This window comes from Coptis chinensis, chromosome 8, assembly GCF_015680905.1.
Source record: "Coptis chinensis isolate HL-2020 chromosome 8, ASM1568090v1, whole genome shotgun sequence".
In the NCBI taxonomy this organism is placed as follows: domain Eukaryota; kingdom Viridiplantae; phylum Streptophyta; class Magnoliopsida; order Ranunculales; family Ranunculaceae; genus Coptis; species Coptis chinensis.
The window spans coordinates 85,560,660-85,576,190 of NC_141463.1; the positions used below are offsets into that span (position 1 = coordinate 85,560,660).

General features: G+C 36.6%; 1 protein-coding gene across 1 annotated transcript; it reads right to left on the reverse strand.

The window, feature by feature from the left end:
* Nucleotides 1-1,861: 1,861 nt before the first annotated feature.
* On the reverse strand, nucleotides 1,862-4,061 carry LOC147483789 (uncharacterized). The gene is made up of 3 exons (XM_086579644.1): nucleotides 3,676-4,061; nucleotides 2,283-2,333; nucleotides 1,862-2,074 (listed from the first exon to the last, which is right to left on the reverse strand). The coding sequence occupies exons 1-3, from the start codon at nucleotides 3,772-3,774 to the stop codon at nucleotides 1,862-1,864; spliced, it is 363 nt and encodes a 120-aa protein (XP_086435770.1). The 5' UTR covers nucleotides 3,775-4,061.
* Nucleotides 4,062-15,531: the final 11,470 nt, after the last annotated feature.

The following is a 15,531-nucleotide window of genomic DNA, read 5'->3' on the forward strand; positions in this document are numbered from 1 at the left end:
ATAGTTGATTTTATTCTATCTGAAAAGGTTTCCGGTGAACTTCCCGCTTCAGTTGACACTTCCTCAGGCCAAAAATTCATGTTTCAACCAACACTCAGTAAGTACACATACCATTATCAGCAATATGTTCCTTAAGCACATGTGGACCAACTCTCACCTGCCATGATCTTTTTGAATGTCGACAAGCTGTGAGGTTCAGCAACTTCATGAATCTCATCATGTTCACTACACCATAACAGGCTATTTGCAACGGCAAAAAAGCGTTGCTAATAATTTTCGCAACGCTTTTTAAGCGTTGCAAATATGGCGTCAGTAAAGTGTTGGAAATATTTGTAACGCTTAAAAAGCGTTAAAAACGAAATTTCAACGCTCAAAAAGCGTTGCAAAACGAAATTTCCAACGCTTAGTATAACTATTTCATTACACATATTTAAAACCTTTGCAACGGTTTTTAATTCACAAACGCTTTTTAAAGCGTTGGTAATTTGTTAAAATTTTTACCAACGGTTTTAAAAGCGTTAAAAGTTGTTAGTTAATTTAAAAAAAATAATTTAAAATTCGTTTGTAACGGTTATAAAGCGTTGCAAATTTGTTAGTTAATTTAAAAAAAATAATTTAAAATTCGTTTGTAACGGTTATAAAGCGTTGCAAATTTGTTAGTTAATTTAAAAAAAATAATTTAAAATTCGTTTGTAACGGTTATGAACCGTTGCTGATGGGTTGCTAATAATAAAAAAAAAAAATCTCATTTTTGTAGCGAGAAAATTCTCATTCCCACCAAAATTCGTACAATAAAATTTATAACAGAGCAAAGCATTACTAAAAGTGCACCTAGGGTATAATAATTCCTTCTAATAGATAAAAAGTAAAGTCTAAAGTTCAAATAACCTTACAGCTTCAGGGTCGACGCGGTGAAACATGAGCTTCCTCCGAGCTCTACAAATTAGTTCTATAAGCAATAACAATATGTCCAAGAGCAAACACAAGAGAAGACAAAAACAAAACAGGCATCCCCCATGACTTGTTCAAATGAAGCTTCTGTCTAGCCAAAGAAGTTGCAGAACCCTCAGCAGCTTCCACATTCCCATTCGCCGAAAACAAGCAAGCCTTCACCGACAATATCAAAATGGAAACAAAAGAACAGAAACTCGTCGTCCCCAAATACGGTCCATGAGATAACCCAGGTCCATCACACAATGAATAAACACCTACCAAAAGCATAACCCAAATAAATGAACAGTACAAGTAGAAGAATAGAATACAAGATAACATATAAACATACATACATGTAATGACAAGAGATCTGATAAGTGAAACGAGTGGAATATCCATGAACGAAGTTCGAAACCCATATCTTCTCAAATGCTGTTTAAATCCATGACAACTAACACAAGTAAAATGAGGTAGTAACACAAGTAAATTTTGGGTGTTAATAGGAAACAGACAGCAGAAAAATTATACAGTACACTATTATTAACACTGAAGAGAAGTCTGAAAAATTTATTGGAAAATTTAAGCTGAAAAATTCAAGTATTGCACGGGAAAGGGACTCACCAAACAGAGAAGTCTGAATTTCAAATACCCACCAAACAGAGAATGTTGATGAGTTTATAAGCACTTACGAAGTTGCATCAACTTAGAGATTGGGATACAAAATAACTATTAAGAAACAGTACGTGGAAGATTCATACACACCTCTGTTATTGGAGTATCAACAACTCGTCCGGACCATACTTATCCAAGAGCCCTTTTGTAATCTAAAGACAATAATAGAGTGTGTTGCTTTTAGAAATAACATAAACAAATTCAACCACATTCCTAGATGACAAAATGACTATGATTTCATCTTTCTATTGAGGTCTTACCTTGTAAGCACACTACGGTACTCACCAACCCCAACCCGCAAAAAGAACACCACCAAAAAAGTAAGAAGCAAAATGTATGGTGCAATCTCTCTGTTTTCCCAAGCAAAGAAAAATTTTATCCTTATTACCTCTTCACCCATCACAAAGACCGTGGGGTCAGCAGACATTTCCTCATCGAGAGCAGAATTCAAAGCATCTCGGACCGTCATCTGGAAATTAAAAAATCCCAAAATTTCGATTAACCCATTGCCACGAGATTCATTTGCACCACTGACACTTAAAAATTAGTGCAATTTAGAAATCTAAACTATCGTGGCTTCAAAATTAGTGCAATTTAAGTGCACAATGAACATCAACTTAAAACAATAATTGAAGTAAATAATAAACCAATGAAAATGATGAAATAATAATATGTACCTCTTTCGCCCCCGTTGCATAACTTCTCGAGGCAATCACAGCAGGCCTAATCTGGTAAAAAAAACAAAAGAAAATACAGACTTAAAAAACAAACAAACGAAGAAAAAAAAAAGAATAGGTTTTTATTATTATTAATTTATTTACCAAAGAAGTAACACCTCCGGGATTAGTAAACTTTTGTTTCAACAGTCCCAACATCTTAAAACTCCCTCGATTTACTATCAAAAAGCGAAAAAAGAATAATTCCAAAGAACTCAGGATTATACAAGAAAAAATAGATCTTGAATGACGGAAAATAGATCTGCTTGGTTTCTTCACCTGCTGGAATATCTAGTATTGAGTAGGGAAAGGGACTCACCAAACAGAGAAATGCTTCGAGTCATGAAATATAATGGACATATTACAGTATCGTTGTAAATGCAGGAAATGAGACTGACTGACTTAGTTACGGAAAAGAAAAAGTAATCCTAGATGTCTAAATTCCATATAATGCTATCTTTCATAAATTCTTTCAAAAAGATTGCAATCGTGAAAGAAAATGCTACTATGAGATTGTCTCTACAAGAGAACACCTTGCACAACTATTTTCTATTTCTGACAAGTCATGCATGCTGTGTGGCAAAGCCATAGAATCCATTCATCATCTTCTTTTGAATTGGCATTTTACGAAAGCAATGTGGTATCTTATTCCCTGGCAACTCAGTTTGACACAATTTCAAAGCTTGCAGGTCAAGCAATGGATTGATCTATGGTATAATCAACGAACTGGGTGGTTCATTGATAGAATTATTTGGACTAAATACTGCCTATTTTTGTGTTTGGAACATTTGGCTTATAAGATGCTCGGGTACCACAACAAAGACCACCGAACTTGTTTTCAAAGATGGCAAACAAGCTCTTTGTGGCATCGAAATCTTGAAACTCAGTGCGCAAGCAATTATCACCAAGATAGTCCATGGATCCCACCAGAAAAATAATTCTATGAACTTAAAACTGATGCTTGTTTTAAACATTGCAATATTTCTAGTTATGGCTATACCAACAGAGATTGTAATGGTGATTTTACTGCAGGGGGAACTGAACAAGGAAGGGACCTCACAGCTAAAGCAGAAAGTAGAGGGATGCTCCAAGCAACCAATGGAGCAGGAAATTCAATTACACACACCTAGATAATACATTATCCAATGGTAATTTTTCTACTATAGAAAATGTTCTAATAAGTGGGTCAAGAGATCAGGAGACAAAGTAGCTCGTACTTTATATCAGTGAGGCTACCTAAATGACTTATCTACACCATCGGTCCACCACTCAAAGCCTGAATAACCCAAACCCATCAATTATATTCAAAATTCACCTGAACTAGTTGATTTTAACCAAAAGAAGTAGCAAGTACCTGGGCTTGCTGAAGTGAAGCCATGGCTTGAGGATTAAGAGCAGCTTCAGTAGGAGGTGTTGGAAATGCCGACGTAACATCAGAAGTGAGAGTGCCCATAAAAAGATTGCAATGTGTACTTCAACTTTAGAAATGTATGTGTTCCTATCTGCTATACTTCAAAACAAACCACGGGAGATTTTTGTTTTAGTCAGTCAAAGTCACTAGATTTAGCATTCATTAAAATACATCATACAGGAGAGCATGGTAACAGTTCAAAGTTACAAGTTTAGCAAGCTATACTTCCAAATTTTATTTTCTGTTTTCCAACAAACCTCCACATAAGGAGGGTTTGGGCGTTTGGCAGAGTGCCAGTTTATTAAATCCAATAAAATTGATAGTACACTTATTATACTCATTAGTGCAACAAAAGCGACCTATCATCTTAACTAAACTAACCATAGGGTGGGTAGGGCGCAGCTAAGGTGAATTTGAATGTAATCTACTTGAGAATAATGCATAGTTCAGAAACCCTCCGCTCCGGAAAAACGAGGATTAAACACCTACTATAGCCCAATAAAGTTGAATTCCTAGAATACAAAAAAGGCAAAAAAATAGTCTCATACAACATTAAAACAATAATGGCCTTATCACTAAAAGACATACTTGCATGAAACCGAAGATGATTTGTAAGAGTAAAAAGGCTGCTCATACATCGAAAAAAGAAAGCATTCTAATCACAATGGACGACATATTTTTCATATTACATTTGTCCGAAGTTCAAACACTTAATGTATACTCAAAAGGATGCTTACACTAATCGGTTAGTAGAGTAACCGCCATTTCGTATGCAGGGTAAAAAAACATAAACACTAAGCGCTTCTTACAAAATCTTTGCTTCAAGGAATGACATACCAACCGCCTAAGAGTTCTCGACTAATGCTTTGTCAATTGCATCCATATGTTTCCTGGAGATTCTTCCACTTTACAACAAAATGAGCAAAAATAGGTGAGCAAAAATTTCAAGAGACAACCGCAATCGCAAAGGAGGATGCATTACAAAAAGAAAATAAACAAACCCGATCCATGCTTAATGAAAGACCTAAAAGAAAGAAAATGTAACTATCGATTAGCTTGAAGTATTTGAATGCTCAAATTAGCCAATCAATTCTACGAAAGCGTAAACTATGCACATATTATAATGTAAAACAAGTGGGACGGACCATTGTGTCCCACAGAATTGCAATCTTTTAGGTTTTATTGCTTAACTTCTATCATAATCGCATCATGCAAACTTCGCCCGGCCTCCTCGATAAACTGAAATGAAAACAGAGGATGTTCATCAATGAGTAATCGTTAACACACAAGATTTATTTAGATCACACAATTCACGAGGTGTTCGGATACGTCGATCAGCTCCACCAAGAACAATTGTTGTTGTCCTACGATGGGCGTCCAACCAACGTGGCATAACCGTAGAACTGTCCACCACTCTCCCTCCTCCTTTATCCGGGCTTGGGACCGGCAATTGCAAAGACTTTCATTACTTTGCACCGGCGGAGTTAAAAAAGCGGGTTGTTATCTCTTCAACCTGCAAAAACAAAAAACTTTAATAATACTAGTAATGGTTCTTTGGAATTTGATCCCGATAACGGTTCTTTATGGTAGCCGACTCAAAGGAAAATATCGCATTCCTCACGTGTGTTTAACAACTCGGTTCTTTGGCCTAGGGGAACAAAAAGTCCTTTAAAGAATTTTTGTAATCTATGGAGAAACCACTTCATCAAAAAGGAATAATAATAATACATTCCAAAGTCAATTGAATTTTCTTTGACAAACTTTCAAAGTAGTTACATGGAAAAGAAAATAACTAATCTGAGATTAAATTATGAAGTCAAATGGAATTCTCTTTTTACTAAACTTTCAATATGAAATTGCAATCGCTATTGTTATTATTATTTTTTTTCGATGAAGAGAAATTGCACTAATAATTTCTCATTGTTTTCCACGTAATAGTTGTTTACATGTGTACTTCATTTCTTGTTCTACACGCAAAGAAGACCCCTCACTCCAAATCTCTTTCATGTGACAATACCAATATCGCCCCAAGGTTATATGAAACGGGTCGGGTGTTGGTTTGGGCCTTGGTTTCCCACCCCGTAGTTTTTCTGCGGAGAATTAATTCACCTATTTTTCCAAGAGCTGTAATTTGCAGGCTGAACAACGAAACAACGCCAGCCCTCAATTGTGTGCGCAAAAGCCTTATCGGGGGTTCAAGTGTGATATACTTGCTCGGGTTATTATATAGAGTGAAATATCGATTATAATGTTCATTTAAGTGAGCGGACCCACATTGTAATTCAAATAAAGCAATGTAATGCCAACACCGACTGATCAAACCCTTTCTTCTTGGCGATTCTAGAAAAGTGAGCGGCTGTTAAGAGAGCGATCATCGAGGAGAAAGCCTAGCAAGTCAAAGGCATATACTGATTTCCGCTGCTAGTATTCTAAATAACATACTAGAATAAATGCCAACAAATCAAACCTAATCTACATATTCGAAAGCACCACGAGAGAAATTATCATATCAAAACCGAAGGCCACAACTAGTAGCAAACCACCATGTTCAATTTTACACCAACCACCGGATCAAAGAAGAGGAATTAGATACCAAGTAAAGTTTGCTTGAGACAAAATATGGGCTGTGGACACTAACTAAAACAACCACTAGCTAAACATCCATTTCTAAGACACTAACTAAACTAACTAAAACAACCACTAGCACACCATTTATGCCCCCCCGCCTTTTAGATGATCACGTCTTACTTAGGGGTTTGCTATTATCTGCATTGTTTAATTGCTTTTACCAACAAGAGTCGCCAATATCTAAGCGGCTTTTGCACAATCAATGATGACCTTCTCGGTCGAAAATATTGTGGTGAGAGGACACTATGCAAACCACATTCCACATTCTCAATGAACTAGACAAATTTCAAAAGCGAACAAACAGAACATTCCCAAATGATTATTGATAAACAGGCCAACAGTATATATATGAATGATGGTAATGGGTAACAACTCAAGTTCATACAAAGCAGAGCTACGAGACAGCCATCAATTTACAGTAAAGGTCACAAAATCAAACATATAACAGCCATGTTACAAGTGAAAGTATATGACAAATCTAATTTCTCACAGACTTGTAACCTTTTGAGTCAGTATTTGAAAGAGAAGGGTAGTTTTGGTGATCTCGGTTTTGGAAGCGCCTCCCCTTGTGATTTAGGTCGCGATACAAGTTCTCGTTTTTTGATTTTTTTTGAGTATATGAATTCAAGAAAGTTTTATCGATGGATTTTTTTTTTTTTTATTCTTTAGGCAAATCTCCTCGCAATGGATTTGTTTCCTCAACATACCGGATTTGCGGAAGAGGCAATGAAGACCACCGAGAGTTTAGGTGATGGGTCGTTTTAAATAATTTTATTGTCTCGTTGAACGGAAGCATGCCTTGAATGTGTGTTTTTTTTTTTTAAAAAAAATTGAAATGGAAGAAGACAGAACAGAACATACATATTATTAAAAACATACATTTCAATATCTGAATTATTGAAATGGAAGCAGTAAATCAAGTTTTGCAAGTGGGTAAAACAGTCGTTCATTTCAGAGCTACCATCTTTTACATTTGAAAACATGGAAAAGTAACAAACAAGCAAATCAAAGAGAACCCAACCCAAAAACAAGCAAACACGGTACATTTTTCTTTTTACTAAAAGTAGAAAGAAAAACCCAACCCAAAAACAACTCATCATCACAAACTAGTACTGGAACTCGAAGAGATGATTTCATGAGAGTTTCTATTAATAGTAAAAAAAACGTAATGGCGGTGAGAGAAAATGAAACGGTGGTTAAATCAAGAAAGGAATGAAAAAAACTAGAAAGAAAATGAAAGATTATTACCTTGTTTTCTTCTTCTTCTTCTTCTTCTTTCTTTGATTGAATCTGAATCTGAAAATTAGGTTTTGAGGAGTGCGAAAATAATGGGGGCGGTGAGAGAGAGAGAGAGGAGAGAAAGAAAAAAAAGTTATGTTTTATATTTCGATTTTTTTTCGTTTTCATCTTTTCGCGAAATTTTTAAGTTTGTAACACTTTTCCAACGCTTTTTAAGCGTTAGCAATTAATTCCGGAAATTCACCCAAATAAAGCAACGCTTTACAACATTGCCAACGCTTATTTAACGTTGGAAAATTACTAACGCTAAATAAGCGTTGCAAATCAAAAAAGGTGCGTGTTGCAAATATCCTATTATGGTGTAGTGGTTCCACTTGATGAACACCACTTGTCTGTTGCTCAAGGGGATTATCTGGTGAGCATAACATGGTCAAAAGAACATTCAATTCATAACTATCAGCAAGCATGTCCTTTACTATCACTAAATACAATATCAACAAATAAAATTATGAACCTATTGCTTCGTCCACAAGTTGTAATGGTTTGGCACAGGTTTTCGTACGAGCTAACATCTTTTCTTTCAAAAAAGTTTGCTTTCGCGGAGAAGACCCTGTAGGAATCTCTTTCCATTCATATGAAATATTTTCATTCATGGCTTCTCTCTGGGAAACACTTGTAGGGATCTGTTCTTTAAACAACTAAATAGCTACTTTTATCTTTTTCATACTTGGTGCACCAGGAGTAGATGTTGTAGCTCTTCGTGCTCCTTGAGAAGGTGGCGTTACAACACACGCTTCCTTGATAACCCAAATTAGCATAGCTTTGGTCTGGTTCTTTTTCTGTCTCGTAATCATGTTGGCATAGTCAGTTTGTTCGTCGATTCGACAAGGGCACTTGTTCATCAGGTACCGCAAAGAGAAACTCGGCCACCTACTCGAACTTACAGCTTCCACAAGACTAATGAATCTTTCATAAGAAATGTCGACATCACACACTCTCAATTTCACCTCACCTCCGACATACTTCATCACCCCATGTTTGTATACTTTCATCTCACCATCATAATGAATAAGAACATTGAAGGAAGCACCTGTAAGAGTTCTCACATTGAATCCAATATAAAAGTTATCGCATTTAATACTGTTACACTTTTATGGCAAAAATATTCTAAAAAAACCTTAACAACAACGAAAGAATCAACATGGAAACCCGAGAACCATTGAAAGCTATAATATTTACTTGAAAATAACGATAGAACCTCAACACTACATTGAAACAAAACCCAACAAACCAAACTCTACAGCCCAACATCCAAGATGAGATAGATAAATTTTTAAAGGGTAAGTTAAAACAAAGCCTACCTTTTTTATGTGAATGTGTGATGTTCTCCTCCATTTCAAACATGAGGGAGGAAGAAAAAACCAAGAAAACCTTAAACAAAAGTGGATACTTGTCTAAACTTTTAAAGGTTAGACCAAATATCGAGGTTCATGTTAGGGTACTATTCCCATTTTTGTGAAACAAAAATAAGTAATGGGTAAAAATAATGTTGCTAATAGTAGTTATAACAATTGCTACATAATATATCCGACTTAACTTCGACTACTTTATTTATATTTTTATCCAAATAATGTCGGCAACACGTATCACTAGGCTAATCGAACGGCTAATTCGTTATGGTCAGTCACAATCACCAAGTACACCTAGAGATTGCGTGTACCAGGTAGGTCAGAGAGTGTAGCAGTTCCACGTCAGTTTTGTCTCAAAATACAACCAAGGGAAAAACAATCAAAAAACCCTTTGAAAAGTCAAAATGTATGGGCGTGGTCTATAATTGAGAAGGAATTGACATTATCATGGTCTATTTGAGAAATTACCCTTGATAAAATCTCAGTAATCCGACCCTCATCATCTCGTAGTCTCGTGCTTGTTATAGGAAAATTGTTTTTCAAGCGTTCATCCATAATTTCATTATGGCTTCGGTTATCTAGCATGCATGTAAACCTAGATGTTGATCACGTTTTGATTACCATTAAACATTATATATGTAAATAAGAACCCGTAAATGAATATGGTATTATTTTTATTGCCTAGTTGTTTAAATGAGATCAGTAACTCTTTGATGCTAGCGGAGTTCAATCCCCATCCCTCTGGTATCATCACCCAAAGGTTTTACCAACTTTGCTAGTTGGCACCTGCGAGTATGTTATGATTGCATTGTTTGGATATGTAACCGCTCATTTTGGAATTCATAAGAATAAAAATAACTTTGGGTGGAATATGTGTTTGTGATCACCTTCTGCAGACATGTAATTATCTTCCTTTAACGAAATTTCTAAATAGATAATAACATTCTCAAATCGCAGTAACTGACAATCTCACCAATCATTTATAAGTAAGAGACCCGGCCCATAACTATGTCGGCTTGAGCACAACACAATAACATATTGCTAAGAATGAAGAATACGATCAATCGGTTTATACCAATTAATGTTATAATCTTCACAACTAAAAGTTAACGTTCGATCACTTAGTGGTGAGAAATTAAACTTGGATTGGACACTCTGGTTGCCAAAAAGGGGTTGGCTACTTTTTCAGTCAATTATTTAACTACGCTCTACATACTCGTGACGAATTATTACATGGCATTTGTTACATGTGTCTAGTAGGTATCCATGTTATGAGTAATAGTTGGTTAGTGAGTTGGTAGTTGAATAAGTCTTATAGGGGTCATGTAGCGGATAAGTCTATAGTAGTTTAGATAAGTCATGTTAGTGGAGTCTGGTATATATTTCTGTTGAGAGTTATCTCCTATTTCTTGGGGATAGTCAGTTGTAACACTTCCTATTTAAAGGATCACTTGAATAAACAAGAGAAGAATTGATTATTTGAAAACAGACTTGTGTTGTAGAGGTCAAAGGCTCCTCCATTAGCCTTACTTCATCACCTTTTTCCATTTTAATTGTAGTTTCATTTACAATCTAGTTTGATTGTAACAAGTGGTATCAAGAGCCAGGCATGGAACAAAGGATTGAAAATCTGGAGAAAACCATGGAGACACTTGCTTCTGGGCAAAAGGAGATCTTGAACCAGCTTACCGAGATGTCTAATCGATTTAATGCATGTGTGGATCTGTTGGCTAGTCATCCTGTTCATGAAGCTGCTGAAAACTCGGGAAACACTAGGCGTACCAATGGAGGATGTAATGATGGTAGCGGTGCTCATAATTCTACTTGCTCAATGGTGCGAAAACCGTGAAAATTAATTTTCCACATTTTGGCGGTGGAGAAGATCCCACAAGTTTTCTATGCAGGGCGGAACAGTTCTTCGACCTCCATGACATACTAATGAATGATCGTGTTTCACTGGCCTCTTTCCATCTTGAAGGAGACGCACAATTGTGGTATCAATTGCTGAAATAAGAGATGGTGTTTGTCTCTTGGGGTGACTTCAAGGAAGGGCTTTAGAATCGATACGGTCCTAATCCGTTTCTCGACTTTTTTGGAGAGCTTACCAAGTTGCAACAGATGGGGACAATGCAAGAATACCAAGCAAGCTTTGAGAAGCTACTAGCCAAAGTTGGGCATCTTCCACAGGCACAACATGTTGGTGGTTTCGTCAGTGGGTTGCGCGACACAATTTGCACTGATGTGCAAAGAAAAACCCCAACTTTATCGACAGCTATTGGTTTGGCTCGCTTTTATGAATCAAGGGATGTATCTCAAAAGAACAACACGGACGCTGCAGTATCTGTTCTCCCCAATACCAAGGAACCTAGCCAATCTTCAAGTCTAATAATCAAGAAGTTGTCTCCAACCGAACTACAGGAGCGGCACACTAAGGGCCTATGCTACAATTGTAATGAAAAATACCATCCGGGGCATCGTTGTAAAAAGTTGTTCTTGCTTGAAGTTTGCAACACTGAGGATGACGGCGACATCGATATGTGTGAGGATGAAGGCCGTACTTGAGTTCAATGGTTTTTCTTAGGGAAGGGAGTTGTTACATGTGTCTAGTACGTGTCCATGTTATGAGTAATAGTTGGTTAATGAGTTAGTAGTTGAATAAGTCTTATAGGGGTCATGTAGTGGATAAGTTTATAGTAGTTTAGATAAGTCATATTAGTGGGGTCTGGTATATATTTCTGTTGAGAGTCATCTCCTATTTCTTGGGGATAGTCAGTTGTAACACTTCCTATTTAAAGGATCACTTGAATAAACAAGAAAAAAATTGATTATTTGAAAACAGACTTGTGATGTAAAGGTCAAAGGCTCCTCCATTAGCCTTACTTCATCACCTTCTTCCATTTTAATTGTAGTTTCATTTACAATCTAGTGTGATTGTAACAGCGTTTTACATCTTACTCCATCTCCTAACTCGTCACTCTATCTCATTCAAACCATCTACAACATACACTTCTCATCTAATAAATGAAGATAATCATTATAGGATCCAGCGCCAAACATTCCACATTTGACACAACGGTCTTCTAGATCTCATGCAACTGTTATAGATATAGTCATCATTGAATTTAAATACATTTCATATATGATACAACACATTATTGCCTTACATTTATGGCAGCACGATCTCAGCTCATAGCTCACTTATAAAAGGAGACCTAGAACTACGTTAGCTTGATTCCACTATCCTATAAAGACTGGATATTGTTTCGACAACAATCTATTCAACACAGCGAGAGCAATATGATGAAGAAAGCACTAAGGAACATAAGAAGATTGAAGGTTAGGAGAGATGAGACTTATAACACCCGGCTATTTCTATTTATTATTTTTTATAATATATGATTAATATTAACAATAAGAATAAATAAAATAAAATAAAAAGGATAATGATTTGAAAGAGATAGGGTAAAGAGGATAAACCCAATTCCCTATTTTTCAGGGATTTTGAAAAAGGGAAAGTATCTTCTTTGCTACATTTTTTTTAATTGGGGAAATTCTGGGCTGCATCCCCATGGTCATATCGCTAAACCAAAGATCAAGCAAACCTTCTTCATCGATCCACACCCTCTAGCCAATTCAAATACCACAATGGATCTAATCATTGCGGGACCAAAGACCGATCCATGTGTACATCATATGGTATGGTGAGTTCTCTCTCATACATAAGACTACCATAACTGCCTATCAATGGCACTCGCTGCAACAGTTAAAATCCAAGGGGCTACATTAACGATTGAATAAGTGTATGCCCCGTCATTCCCATGAGAACAAAAGCTGTGAATATCCTTCCTCGGGTTGCATGAAATGTTCCAATGGCAATGGGATCACTAAAGTAATCGGGACTGCGCCCCCACCAAGTGAAATTGATATCAAATCAACACCATCGTCAATGGCATCATCAAATCCAGCCAATATATCCATTGAAGAGCAGCCAAATTCGTGCATACTTTGTACATCGCATGTCTGAAAGCGGATGGTACGCCACCACGTGTTGTTCCTTCGCTAATCCATAGAAGTTTGCACCAACAATGGATGTTCCAGCAATGGTTGATGCGGTGTGTGTGCCATGGCCTTCTGCTGCCCCAGCACAAGGTATTCCTATCTTTGCTTGAACCCTGGATGAATAAAGCATTGTCCGAAAGTTCGCGACGCAATCAACACCGTGTAAACGAAATCAACCTCGAGAGCTAGTTAAAAATGTTCCCGTATACGATGGTCTTAGTGTGGAAGGTCACTGTATACAGTGGTCTTATGTTGCTTGGAAACTTTATGGGTTTCCTACTAACCGTGTGATTGGGTCGGGTACTAATCTTGATTCTTCGAGGTTTCGGTTTCTTATTGCCGATCGGCTTGATGTTAATGCCCGTGATGTTCGTGCACGTTTTAAATGTTATTATATTTAATTGATTATTTTTATAAGTGCAAGATAGTGATTATTGCAATCTGTTAAAAGTATATATTGCTGCTGAATGAAACCTTAGAGAGTCGTTTATCGGACGCAGTTAGCCTCACTTAATTTGGATGAGTTACGGAAAAGATATGACCTCGACAATTCTATGCGTCAGAAATTCTATTCGTCAGAAAATAGTTTTCTGCATAGGGTTTGATCACAAATTACATAAAGCTAGGGGGAGAGTTAGAGTTTTTGTAAAACATGAAAAAGTGAGTTTTATGAGTCTTCTTTCTAACTCAATTGGCTTTGTCCAATTCCGAGTCCTGTGGAGACAGCTATGATGTCTGGAAGTTTGGTTGACAGAAAACAGTGTGGCAGAATTCAGTTTCTACGCACTGTGTTCAAGTCCAGTTTTAAAATAGTTAGGGTGAGAGTTAGAATTTTTATAAAACATAAAAGAGTAAGATCTAGAAGTATTCTTTCTATTCCAATTGGCCTCATCGCATTCGAAGGCCTGTGGAATTAATTATGGTGTTTGGAAGTTTGACTGGCAGAAAACAGTGCGTCATAAATCAGTTTCTTCGCACTGTGTTCGAGCCTAGTTTTGGCACATTTAGAATGAGATCGAGTGTTTTTGTAAAACATGAGAAAGTAAGTTCTGTGTGTCAGCTTTTCAACACAAAAAGCCTTGTCTCGTTTGGACACCTGTGGAAAGAGTTGAGCCATTCGGAAGATAGTCCGTCAGAAATCTAATTTGCTGAAAATTAGGATTTTTACCGTTTTCGACTTAAGTTTTCTTCTAGATAGGCTGAGGTTGGGACTTCGAGTTCTACGTGAAAAAGTATATCTACATACCTTAGTTTTTAAGTAATTAAGTTACATGTCATTTGGATGAATGTAGGAAAAACTATAGCATTGACTATGTGGCTGATAAGAACTACGAAGGCTTGATTCCAATCCTGAAAGATTTGGATAATGAGGCGACTTTAAAGCAAAAAAAGTGCAGCCACTATACTATATTAAATATTATATATTAGTTCTTGTGGTAACTATATGTGAACGTGATTGTGTACGTGATTGTGGTTATTTAACATGTATTCACGAAACATTTAACTAATGTGTTATTCATGATTGAACCTTTTGATATCTATGATTTATATAATTGATAATGAGGTGAGTTGATTAGTTATTGTGTTTGGAATCTTTAGTAATGAATTATGGTTTGAGACGATGTTTGTTTTGTAATAAAAATATTATAATAATATGAGAACTCATGAGTGTTAAAAATCCAGTGTAAAAGTGTCCGGTGAAAGTTTAATGTGTCGCCCACATCTTTAGAACTCTCCACGCCTCAGAATTTGGTAATGAAAAGAAATGTTTATGACTTGTGATGTCATGTGATAGATGGGTATTCATTGAATGTGCCATGAATGACCCGGTATTCATTGAATGTGCCATGAATGACCCAATCGTTTGGACCGCCTCTAGAGAGGAACTAAGGTATTCGCCTTATGGGTTGGTCGTATTCCTTGAATGTACGGAATGTAGGTTTGGGTATTCCTTGAATGTGGCGGAATGACTCGGGCATTTATTGAATGTGCCATGAATGGCCCGTTAGTGTTATGATGGGTATTCCTTGAATGTGGCGGGAATGACCCAAGGTATTCATTGAATGTGCCATGAATGACTGATATTTTGTTATGCCCAAAAGAGGCTTTGTGATTATGTGTATGGAAAGCCCGTGAGATGGCTGTGACTCACAAGTTCTGAGTTTACAAGATGAAAGTATGTTTCCTGGAGGCGATATCCCGCTTGGGACGTATGTCTTGTAGTGGTACTCGGTGTGAGTGAGGCGCACGGATATGTGTGATTTGGCAAATGTGTGTAGTGCAAATCGTGGAGTAGGAACTAAAGGTTGGGCTGTGTCTTTGAATAAATGAGTTAACGAGATAATTAATAAGCAAAGTAAAATATTTAGTTTACGTGTGATGGAATTATTGCATATGATGCATATGAGTTCTTATGAGAAATATATAATGTGTTTGTATGAGTTAATACTCACAAGGGATGAAT